The sequence below is a fragment of the Oculina patagonica genome, chromosome 2, assembly GCF_052425735.1.
Source record: "Oculina patagonica isolate OP01 chromosome 2, crgOcupat, whole genome shotgun sequence".
NCBI lineage: Eukaryota > Metazoa > Cnidaria > Anthozoa > Scleractinia > Oculinidae > Oculina > Oculina patagonica.
Genome location: NC_135759.1, coordinates 35,864,109 through 35,876,953, shown reverse-complemented (window position 1 = coordinate 35,876,953; position 12,845 = coordinate 35,864,109). Strand labels below are relative to the sequence as shown.

At 39.2% G+C, this 12,845-nt stretch overlaps 3 protein-coding genes across 3 annotated transcripts in view; 2 read left to right on the top strand and 1 right to left on the bottom strand.

The window, feature by feature from the left end:
- Window positions 1-12,845, bottom strand: part of LOC144644462 (acid-sensing ion channel 3-like) — a 176,890-nt gene that overhangs the window by 44,259 nt on the left and 119,786 nt on the right. The window lies entirely within an intron of this gene.
- LOC144644463 (RYamide receptor-like) lies at window positions 3,400-5,178 on the top strand. The gene has a single exon (XM_078503957.1). The coding sequence runs from the start codon at window positions 3,714-3,716 to the stop codon at window positions 4,851-4,853; it is 1,140 nt and encodes a 379-aa protein (XP_078360083.1). The 5' UTR covers window positions 3,400-3,713; the 3' UTR covers window positions 4,854-5,178.
- On the top strand, window positions 7,013-12,817 carry LOC144644443 (acyloxyacyl hydrolase-like). The gene is made up of 4 exons (XM_078503930.1): window positions 7,013-7,939; window positions 9,392-9,575; window positions 10,032-10,638; window positions 11,616-12,817. Exons 1-4 carry the CDS (start codon window positions 7,189-7,191, stop codon window positions 11,811-11,813), a joined length of 1,740 nt encoding a protein of 579 aa, XP_078360056.1. The 5' UTR covers window positions 7,013-7,188; the 3' UTR covers window positions 11,814-12,817.

Genomic DNA, 12,845 nt, shown 5'->3' with positions numbered 1-12,845 from the left:
AAAAGCTACTGTCAGACGGAGGCCAGAAAAAAAAACCCCCAAAAAAACCCCGGAGGGGAAAAAATATGGCAGGAAATCTGGGTAGGAACCATGGCTCAAGCTCAAAATAGCCCATCCTACGGAGCTACTAAATGTATGACTACCAAGAATGACATACTTAAAAGTAAAAGATCAAAATTAAAAATAACGAACTGGGCTAACGAGGTGTCGGCCTAGAATGATTTCCCACGTGATAATCATCTATTATGACTCACTTCGACTGGGCTAGCCCCAGTCCCCACTGCTCTAGTGCCGCAGAAATATTCAATTTCCGGCTAATTCGTGCTCACTCAAACGCCAGAAATTCCATTAATTCAGTGCAAACCTTTCCAAAACCTTTCTTGTAGCCTGATTATCTGATGGGCGTGGCCGCGAGCGACCTGGAGTGCCTGCATCAGGCCAACCTTTCTTGACGGGCCTGAAGGGGTAAAATGGGAACTGGGATTTGGGCAAATTTTCACTGAAAAATAGGATTTGGGTCACTGGGACTGGGAATCACTTACAAATAAACAATAGGACTGGGACTCGAAAAATCTGGAAAACAATAGGCTGAAAAATAGGATTGCCTTCTTTGCTTAACCACCTTTTAAAGAACCAGCACTCGTGCATCAAAAGCTTTCAATCGAGAAAGCACGTGCGAAAACAAGTGGCATGAAAAGATCTTCATGATCACTTGACAAGCACAGATTTGTTCTTTGATATGCCCCAAATGGATACAGTTTGGCGCTTTTATATTTTCCATTTTTCACTCTTCGGCAGTCTTTAAAATAAGTGAAAAACAATAGAAGAATTTAGGTAAAAAGCTGTTCAAGCTAATTACACTAAACATTTTCGATCATTGAGATCATAATCAGAGTGTGGAGATTGGCAGAGCTGACACTGATAATGATCTTATAAATAATCGAAAACGTTTAGTGTGTACAGTTTTTTAACAGCTTTTACCTAAATTTTTATCTTTTTACTCGGCGAAATAGAGCAGGTTTCAATTGAGTGTCGTAAAACCAAAACCAAAGTTATTACTCCAGCCAATCACAAAGGACACAGACAATCCAGTGAACCAATCAAAACTCGAAGCAAATACATGTAGCTGGCACGAAGCGCGGGAAAACGTGCGCGAGCTAGTCACGATTGGTTTTGGTTTTAGTTCTGATTGGCTGAGAAAGTGGCGCGAGATTTTTAAGCCAATCACTAAGCGTAGCAATGCAAAGCCAAAGCAAACGCAATTAACTTTCGACACTCAAGTGAAAACCGCTCTATTCCAAGTGACAACAAGGTATGTTAAGCCTGGTTCACACTGCTAACATAGCGACAAAACAGCCCTCTTATGTCGTTATGCTTATGTCGCTAGTGTGATCCAGGCTTTTATTTTTCGGTTGTAAATGACAAGAGATGCATGACAATTAAAACATGCGTGAACGTTGTGCACAAAAATAGACTACCTCGGCTTGTTCTACTAAACGGACGTAATAAAGGCCTGGCTGAACTAGGAAACATTGTTCCTTTTCATGTTTCGGGGCCTAAATTAACCGGGAAGCAAAATGAAAATGTTTTGCAGTCCGGGCCCTTTTCAAAAATAATAAATTTTTATTTTTATAATTTTTTTGAGTTTTTGTTTTTTTTTTTTTTTCCCTCATTTTTGGCGTGGACAATATAAATTAAAAAAATAAGAAAACCTTAAAAAAAAAAAAAAAAACCCAACTTTAAATCCTGGGTTTGCGTTAATCGCCTTTCGAACAACCCAGCCCAGGTGGCTAAACGAGGAAACAATGTTCCCAGCAATCAGTCCCGGAACAAAGTGTCACGCATGCGCATAAACTAGTCAACATTGCTTCCATGGTGACCAAACTGGGCAACATATGTTTCGGAAGCAAAATTTGTGTCCGTGAAGCAAAAGTGTTTTGACTTGAGGCAAAAGCATTTTTTGTTTCCGTGAAGCTAAATTTGTTCCAGCAAACATTTTTCCCGCGTGGCTAAACTGGGAAACAGGCTTTCCACTGTCGCCCGTACGTACGTGTAACAATTTATAAGCGCAACATACCTTATTATAGAAATTAACGCTTGTGTTATGGTTGGTTACGCGACTTACGCGAATTGGGACTCCCATGGAACGCGAAGAGGGGTACACTTCAAATGAGGAAACGCGACGTACACAACTGGAACAGTTTTCAACACTTGTGGCGTTCTCGCACAATTTCATGTTTTCCCACTTCGGCGTTCTTCGCAGTTCAGTGACAGTGGTGATGACCACTCTGATTTGATTTTCCTTTGGTCGCGTCTGGACTGTCGGTGGGGCCAAATGTAGGTCATGGAAACGTTCCACTATCGGTGCGAAAACGTAACAAACGCGACTATTACGCGAATTGAATTCGCGTTAATTCCTATAATAAGTTTCTTTCTTTTGTTTACGTGCTTCACAACGCACGCAACATTGCACGACAGTTTTACACGCCAGCAGATTATTTGTAAATTATTGTTGAACAATCCGTCGCATAATGTTGCTGGGTGGAATTTATTAAATTTTGCCACAATTTGGAAAGAAAAACCTATGCAAGAAAAAAGAATGGAATTGTCATCTTGTTGTTACGTGCGTGAAATCTGGATAACATACGCGTTGTTAATGTTTAATGTCATTTTTTCATTCCAGGCAACACCCGTATTAAAAAAAAACACCATGAGCAAAAGGCAATGATGAAAAGGGAAATTATACTACAGACAAAAATTAAACTGATGTAAATCTGCTACCCAGTTCTGATCTAAACAAACAGTAAAAAGATTAGGTTATACACGCGAGAGGTACCTGAGAAGATTATAATAAGAAATATACGTGGTTTTACCAAATAAACTTTTCGTGACTGTTATTATTTTTTCTTTCGCTTTAGATGTGTTTATTGTAAGTTATTAACTTGCAGTCCTTGTTATTTTTTCTGCCTTGTTTATATAACCAAAGACATAACAAATTTAAATTATTTTTTTCCTTTCCTTTTACGGTTTTCTTCATTTTTTGTTACGTTAACATAATTTTTGTTGAGCAATACAACTAGATTTTCCGTCAAAAATAAATTTAAAAGGGCGTCTCTACAGATGTTTTGACTCTCAGCCTTAATTAATCAACTCCACATCAATTTTAATGCGAAGAAAAGGCAACCTTTTTGAAATTGACAGTTGTCGTTTTAACATATGGTGGCCGTATTTACTGTAGTTCGTAATAACAAAGCAAAACTTTGTGAGGCCGGAAACTTAGTTGATGAACTAATTTTGGTGAATGAAAGGCCTTATGAAGTTCTGACGGTAAAACTATATCACGCTGGTAAATTTGAAACTGAATTTGAGACCCCATTAACACATCCTTGTAGAACATGAAAGACATTTAATTATTTGCCTTGAAAACGTGCAGAAATGCTGACAAATCAGCAGGTGTTCAAATTTAGCCAGGCAGAATAAAGAAATTTATATTCACAGGAACACCGGACCTTAGCAATACAGCACTCAGCTAATGGGTTCACTGATAAAGCAGCCATGTAGATTATTTGTTGTCACGTTTCATTTCTATTTTGATTTTAAGGCAAGGCTTAAGAAAGCTGCGGGCTATTTTTCTTCAAGAAACAATTCGCAGGTGAAGAATAGTTTTAAAGGAGAAAATCTCGATAAGAGAACTTTTAATTTAGTTACGGAGAATGTCGGCCACCTTAAACACGACGCGCCTTATGCCGAATGGATCGAACGTTATCTGCTTGAATTCAGGCAACCTTTTGGCTGAAAAGATCGGCAAAACATTTGCCTACTGCGTGATTCTTGTTGTTTCGTTGGCTGGAAATGCCTTTATCGGAATAATTGTTTACAAGACAAAAACTATGAGGAAAACGATCAACTATTTGATCGTGAACATGGCCATGTCCGATCTACTGTTTCCACTTTTTGCCTTCCCGTTAACTCTTGCCGAGCTGCATGTCGACTCGTGGCTTATCAGTGGCCCTCCAGGCCAGGCGTTCTGTAAGCTGGTCTACTATTTACAAGATATCTCCACTGCTGTGTCTGTTCAGAGCCTGGTTCTTATAACAGTGGATCGATTTGGAGCTGTGGTAGTCCCCCTACGTTCTCCACTCATCAGCTCAAAAATGTGCCTCTTCTGTATTTCAGCCACATGGCTTGTCGCGTTCGTCGTCTTCATTCCGTATTTATTCGCGTTAAAACTTGTTGAAACCCCCGCGGAAACGCTGGTGTGTCACCTACAGTGGAATGAAGCGTTTGGAGAATCGTCATCTCTTGAAGATTTCGTTTTAGCAGTATCTGCCGTATTCCTTTATATTCCATTTACCGCGATGACCATACTCTACTCTATCATTGTTATAAAACTCAAGTCAAAGAAACTTCCAGGAGAACAATCGATCAAATCTGAGAGACAACACATCAAAAGACACAGAAACGTCCTTAAGATGTCTGCTGCGATCGTGTTGGGTTTTGGCTTATGCTGGCTACCTCTCAGCGTCTATAATGTTTTATATCTCTTTGTATGGGACACTTCTAACCCATTATCATGTAGCCTTCAGTACTATTATTTTATTGCCTCACTTATAGCCCGCGCAAATTGCGCTATAAACCCTTGCATCTGTTTCGTTTTCAGTGGAAATTATCGGCAAGGGCTAAAGAGTCTCCTAAACTGTTTTCGTACGCCTGGAGGCTGGAGTAGTGTTCGGAAAAGTCGTACAGAGTTCTATTCCCTTCCAAAATGTCATGAGCGCCTTCTGAACAAGAATAATTCTACTGTCAGTGATCAGCTACGTAATCAGAATTTTGTCATGATTTCTGCAGTGTGATGTTGACTTCCGTTCCGACTTCGATTCGTCGTGTTTGCCAGTATGTTCCGTTGTTTGGTTACTAAATAAAAATTTCATGCAGTTTCCGCATTTGTAACTCCGACTATTTTGGTTTACCGCACCTGTAATTCCTTAAACCCAGCTGTAAAGGAGCGAATCAGGACGGGTAGTGAAAAAGGGAAAGATGCGAGAAAAACTACGAAGGCGGTTATTATTGAATTCAAAGATTTGACACTTCAAGTCTCAGTAACGGCTTTTATAAACTTTGCATTTTTAAAGGCGGTAATTTTGGCCGCGTAAATACAATAAAATTAAAAAAAAAGTTGTTTTGTTATGTTGTTGTTGTGCTACTTGTAAAGATGAGTGTATGTTTATGTTTGTCAAACATTGTGTCAGTAGTTTTTGGACCACTTTGCAGACCATGCCGCCCCAGCGGGGAGGGGGCGGGTGGCCCCACCAATGGCCCCACCTGGCCCCACCATGCTTTGCGGGCCCTGACTGTCCCCGTCCTGTTTAATGCAAGGCTGATCGGACAGCTAAAAAGGCTAAATACATTTTATTGCCCAATATTTCGGTTAGACAAAACTAACCTTCTCCACTTAGCTTTTTCAGCCCCTGAAGAAGGTAAGTTTTGTCTAACCGAAATATTGGGAAATAAAATTTATTTAGCCTTTTTAGCTGTCCGATCAACCTTGCATTTAATGGTTTATCGTTTTACTTTATATTGCTGATCCTGATCTGCGCCAAGATCCGGCTTCACTTCGCTGCTGTTTGTACAAGTGGTCCTTTCACTATTTTGGTCCTCAGTCTTCTCTCTATCAGATAAAATGTAGGATGCGGTGGCTGATTTCCCTTTCGTACACTGCCCGAGTGAGGAAGGGGGGGGGGGGGGGGGGGGTACCCAAAAACGTTTTGTACGGGGAGGCTCCGCCCGGGCTTACCTCCCCTTTATATACCATTTTGCCAGAAATTGTACTCCTTTTGTATACCTTTTAATGAAATAAGGTACCCCTTTCATATACCTGAAAGTCATGCTATAGAATAAACTTAAAACATGACATTTTCTTGTCATTTTCAAGTAGCTCTTAATAAATTGAAATAATACAGCCATAAATTGCATCTGTTCGAAATATTTTAATTAAAGGCCCTTTCAAAAAAACCTTTATGACAGATTTCCATACCCTTTCGTATACCTAAACTTGTGAAATCCCTACTCTTTTATACTTTTATATACCTGAAGCCTGAAAAAGACACCCCTTTCCGGGCGGAGCCTCCCCGTATAGGCCATTATAGGGAGTTCCCCCCCCCCCGGGGGTACACTGTCGATGCCATCATTGGTAATTAACTGGCTTTTCGTAATGGACGATGCCATATCTGCACGCTCTAGTTTAGGTTAGGTGCTCTGATTATTAGACGAAATATAAGTCCTAGATAAAGAGATTATTAGACCTATGTTTCACGCTCGCTTAGGTGTAGGTTAGGGATGGGAATATAGGGTTAGCTTTTAAAGGCAACTATTATAATTAAAGTTTTCGGGGATTGGCTAATCAACGTGGTGGTGGTTTGGGACATGTTGGGAGGGATAAATGTTAGCATGCCAGAGGTTCCGGGTTCGATCCTGGCCCCCAAAAAAAACAGATTTTCACCCCAATCCGGGGAACGTATCCACCCTTTCAACAACTACCCGTTGGTGACATACACTTTTGCAGGTAGAAAAAAAAAACATTCGATTAATTAGGGGGATCTCCTTAGAAAAGCTTGTATGACCTTGCTGGGATCTCCTGATACTTTAAAATGTTATTTATTATATACACTGTATCACACTGTTGTGATAGATGAGTGGCAAATAAAAGAATCGAATTGAATTATTAAGATAAGTAATCGCAACAATAGCATTTATAATTACGAAAGGTGAACGTGCCGCGGAGAGTTATTCTTTATATATCCTGTCGAAACATGTAAACAGTTTTGAGGCGTGGCACGAGGACAAGCGTATAATTTTAATTTGTGAGAAGAAGCACATCAATCTTCCGTGTGATTTCCTCCCCCCACCCTCCCTCGAAATATTGACTGGAGCTCAATCCCAACGCGATTTGGCGCAAAGAGTCATGGGATCTTGGTAAGTAACGCCTTTCACTTTCTAGCTGCAGCGTATCAAATCACACAGCAAGTGTTGAACCGGAAGATTGCAGGCTGAAGTGTAGTGTTATTTTAGTTAAGATCACATGAATCTCACATCTTGGTATTGCAGTTTAGAGGATAATCAATATTGCTGTGAAAATTTCCCGTTCTATTTGGTAGAAAATTCATCTTAACTGACTTAACACCTCTCACGATGGCTGCTTTGTTCTCTACGATTTCTGTTGGGCTTATAACATTCATTTTGCTTTGTTTCACTCCAAGTGGTTACGGCATACCGAAAGGGGTTAATGGAGGAGTTGGCTGTGTTACTTGCACTGCCATTGTTGCTCTTACGGAACAGTTGAGCGTTGTACACAACGAAACATTCGTGGAGGCTTATAACAGGTTATGCAACGTTCTGCCTAATCCGTACAGAAACGCATGTGTTGCTCTCGGAGATTTTTACATCCCGCAGATCATTAAACTCGTTGAAGCCGAAGTAACTGCGGACGTTATTTGCCATGCCATTGAAATTTGCTACCAGGAAAAAGGACAGCCATACTGCCGTGCTTTTCCGCCAAAGGAAGACTTCCATAAAACAGTGTCTCAAGCTAGGGAAGAAATAGCTACGAAACTAATCCACGAAAGTGCAAGTTTTCGTTACCCGGAAGGACCGGCTTTCGATCCGTGTACTCTAGATGGTGTCAAGGAGCTTTGTGAATTGTTTAATAAGGTTTTCACAAACGATTTGCCTCTTGTAGATTGGGATAATGACACATACAGTGCCGAAGTTGAGTCCTGGCGGGGAACGTCTTGGAGGGGCAAGGATTGCGATGATTTCAGTCATCTCAGTCACCCTGGGGCTAAGCCAGTAGATTGGGATGAAGCCGTTGACTCGAATTGCAATGGAATTTCTGGCAAAGATCCTATTTTTGGGAGGCCTTTCGAAGAATTGTTTTGTAAAGGTTGGTTCTTTTTTCGTTTGGACTTTTCCTTATTTTTTAAATGACACTGCATGCAAAAAAAATAATGTATGCTACATGTATCTTGTTCCAAGGCTAAGGGGATAAAACTTTTCATCCCTCAACTTCAATGTGACTTCTTTTTTTTTATTCTTCAGAGTCTAAGGGCCACATTAGAATTTTTACACATTGAAATTGGCCTGTTTGCAGTAAGTAGATTCTTTTACCCACCCCCCCCCCCCCCCCTCCCCTCCACGTGGCCCACATTTTACCGTACAGTAGAACCCTGGTAACTTGATCTCGGATAACTCAAACAACCTCGCTAAGGCCTGGTTCACACTATCGACATAACGACACAAAGAAAAGTTCAGTTCTTTCCTTATGTTGTTATGCTTACATGTATGTCATTATGTTCCAACTATGTCGTTATGTTGCGTTGTTCACACTGGTGGCATAAAACATTGTCGTGAGGTGCTTTTTGCATTTGCGTGACTTTGCCGTTATGTCGTTATGTCGCTAGTGTGAAACAGGCCTAACTCGAACTAACTTCCATTTCCCTTGGACTCACTTTCAGTCATTTTTACTCGGTTAACTTGAAAACCCTGCTTTTCCTTCAGAGTTTGAGTTACCGGGGTTCAACTGTAGTTTATGTGCAATGACCCATTCAGTGCTATGAAAACATGTGTTGGCATGCAGAAAAAAATATTATCAAGAATTCTTCAAAAACTTTTTAATGAAGGCTAAATAGGCCTTTTCTGTATTGCTGGCATATCCAATCGAACAAAATCGAACTAAAAATCAATCAAACCCACTCGAACACCAATCGTTTGATTGGGTTCTACTTTGCTGTGAGTTCGATTTTCAAACCAATCGAACTCAATTGAACACAATCAATTTCAGTCTGACTCTATTTTGTTTGGAACCCGTCTCTTGATAAGTAAATCACGGAGGACTAATAAGGGGGACGGTGCACCGTCCAAATGTCTGCAATATAAACAAACAGGAGTTTGGTTATTGAAGGTTTAATTGTTCATGAGTATAATTGTCGACTGTTTGGTGATCGAATATTCAATTTTGTTCGATTGTCAACTGTTCGGTTATCGCCCGTAAGATTTTGTTTGATTGACCAAATGTTATTGTGATTTCGATTATGTTCAATAACTGAACCCAATCGTACAATTATTGTACGATTGGTGTTCGATTGGGTTCAATTACCAAACGTTCGATTGGATATGCCGGATGTACATATGTATAATACTTTATGCAGTGCCTGCAAACAATGGCTTCCAGCTGAGGTTTGGGTGAACAGTTTTGCTGTATTTTTGTCTACCCTAGCCTCGACTGGAAATCATTCCAAAAGTCTGAACTTATAAAAGTTCAAACTGTGTTTTGCAATGAGATGTTTCATAAAGAAATATACTGGAAAACTGTGATTTATTTTGATATCATTTTCAGATACAGGATATCTTGGTGTGATTGTTCTTGGTGATTCAGTGGCAGCCCACTTCCACATCCCTCCTGAGTGGCTTACAGCACGCCTGTTCTCTGACAAAGCTTTCAATAATGTTGCCTTTATAGTAGAGAATGAAATGGATTGGCCTCAGTTATCACTATATACAGGCTACCTAAGGTCTTCAAGGTAACTACAACACCACTATACTAAAATATGAATCTAGGATAAAATTCGGCTGATGTTGAATTTTAATTTTTTCAACTGGTCCTCAGACAAGTGTAGCAATTGATATTGTTTTGAGGACAAGTGTCATTGCTCCTGTTGTCTTCTATTTTTCTTTCCATGGATAATGAGCTATTCATGAGAGATCGATCTTGCAAGGCCTGCTACCCATCCCAGAAATCATCTGTATTGTGAAACTTTTTGAATCAATTGTGTTTGATGCATGTGTGTCATGTGTGTCATGATCTTTTCTTGTGCTCTTTCTGGTTCCACTTGAAACCTAAAAAGACATCTGGAATTCATTATTGTTGCTGGCCGATCCACAAAGCATGACTTACCTTACGCTTGTGTGTACATTAATTTTATGCTTGCTTTGTTTGTAAGGACTGGGGTTTATATTTGATTATATTTGAATTACAGATGGCCAATGGAAAGAGGCCATGGTGATTCCATTTATTTAAAACTGTGGGAGAGGAACCACTGCAACCATCGAGATTATCAAAATCTGGGCAAGAATGGTGCAGATTCATTTGAAGCAAACTCCAAACTCATCAAAAGCATGGCCAGAGACCAGAAACTTGACCAACCTGCGTTGGTTTTCTACTCGCTAATGGGAAATGATGTGTGCAAGGCCATGCCTAATCTAAATAACCTGACAACTCCCGATGAGATGCATAAAAATATCCTTGAAACACTTCAAGGTCTGGATAAGCGTCTGCCAAATGGAAGCCATGTCATCGTTATTGGTTTGGTCGATGGTCGCATTCTTTATGATAGTCTTCATAACCGTATACATCCCATTGGCAGTCTGAGAAACGACGTGACTTATGAACAGTTTTATAACTTTATGAACTGCTTGCAGGTTTCACCTTGTTTTGCCTGGATGAATTCTAATGAGACCATCAGAAATAAAACTAGTGAACGGGTTGCCCAGTTAAATGCAGTGTTGAAAAATGTGGCTGAGACATCCAAGTATGAAAATTTTGATGTCCATTACTTTGATTGTCCCTTGGAACAAGTAATCAGGGTAAGCTATAATGTAGCTTGTAACAAAAACTTGATTGTAATCTACTTTTTTCTTAAGGATGTAAAATGTGTTTGTTTGATAGAATAACTGAGCTGGTTTACATGTGCAGTTGAACCCTGCTTAATGGACATTTACACACACCCCTGTATGGGTTGGGTTGCTTGGCCCCTGCATAGTAACCTCCCTCTACCAACACCCCAGGTAGAGGGAGGCATGTGCTCTAAGAGTAATCCCAAAAACACAACATCACTGAACCCCAGCCAGGGCTCAAATCCAGACTGCTTGATCTGGAGTCCTGCACATAAACCACTAAGCAACCTCCACTCCATTGAAAACGGACTGATTGAGGAAGTCTAATGGTACCCCCTTCCACACTCATCCCTCTTTATTTACCCACGAACATCTTATTTTTTTTTTTAAAAAAAAAAAAAAAAAAAAAAAAAAAATTTCCCTCTAAAGGTCCTAGCGTAACTCAGTGACTGATTATTAGGCAAACTTGCAATCTCATTGGCTACACAAGGGCAGTCTGTCTTATTTTCAATTGACTGCCCTGGGAGCATGTGCAAGTATAATTGCGGCAATCAAAAACAAACTATAAATAAACCACTTTCACTGAACTTTTTGTTGAATGGATCGCTCTTAGTGGTTATGCTACATGTATTAAAACAATACACGGCTGGCTCTCGGTTTCTATCAACATTGATGGTTTACTTGCAAAATATCAGCTGATAGAAACCTTAAGCCTGCCGTGTAATCGTTGAATAGACTGCAAATCAAGCAGTAATAGCCAGGACAGATTATTGCTTTCCTTTTTTTTGCATGAACAATGTTTGTGGCTTCACTGCTCAATAATGGTGACTCGCCCCTTTGCTTTGTTTTCACACTGTAGAGAATCTTAAGATAAGAAACAGACTGCTTGAAGTTTACCTAAAAAAATTAGCATTTAAGAAAAGTAATTTTACTTTTTTTTTCCTCAGGAGTGGAAAGAGAAAGGCCATCCAGTGTATCAGTTGATTGAGCCTGTGGATGGATTTCATCCAAACCTGATGGCAGAGGCTTTATTAGCCAAGACATTGTGGAGAATTCTTGAGTCAAAAATCCCACATGTGCTGGGAGATGTTAACCCTCATAATGATGCAATAAGACTAGTTTTTGGAAATCAAGGAGGGTATTAATGAGAGGTGCGATGATCACAAAGAGGAATTGCTAGTCAAGATTCAGTCTTGAGAATTTTAATTTTTTTGTTAGCTTTGTTATGCATTAGTTATAAGAATTATTGAATATATATACACCTATTATATTTGTACAATAAATAGCATGCAAATCTTTGTAAATTAATTATAATTTTAAAATGGTTTATAACATACTAATTATTTTTTTGTCAATACACAACATGAGTGCGATCAAGGTATTTCAAACCTCATTATTTGGCTTTTGATACTTGTTAATTTGCTCATTGTAACTATAATATATAATTATATTTGTATAAAAAAACGTTTGTAATCATTGCAGTTGCCAAAATTGTGCAAATTGTCCAAATGAATTAATATTCATAATGCTATCACTGCTGTTGTCTTGAAATCGGATTTGCCAAAAATATATATTTAGTTCCAAATGGTTATTTTCGAGCAGGGAAGCAACAGGGAATAATTTTTTTAGTTATTGAGAAAAAATATTTTCAATAAGTGTCTCTTTAGGGCGACTCACAGCTGAGATAAATAAAAACTCAATTTGGCTCGCAAATTGAATGTTAGTAGATATCTTCAGAAATTAGTAATGTTAAATTTCTTTTATGTTCGGACAGCAAATTTGAAATTATCTTTCATGTGCATTTATACTTGCTTTGTAATTTTTTGGTGGGGTGAGGAGGGGTGGGTATTTATCTGCAAGTATCCAAAGGATGTGCAATAGTAAATGTGACTCCCCTTCAACCCTGGTGTGAAAGTGTGCAATTAACGCAGTGTAGTATTTTAAGTAGTCTCAAGGCAAATTAAACCTTTTAGAAGTAAAAAAGGAAAGGAAAATACAGTCTGAGACTGGAGAGTAACCTAAGACAAGTTTCATTTTCTTTTAATACTTATACCAAGTAATTTCCTTCAATAACTTTTATATTTTGGGGTTTGTGGGTTCATTTCTACAGAAGTTCTACGGTTTTTAAAATCTTTTCCATCGGAGCAATTGTTAGCAACTAAAACAAGTGTAGATTA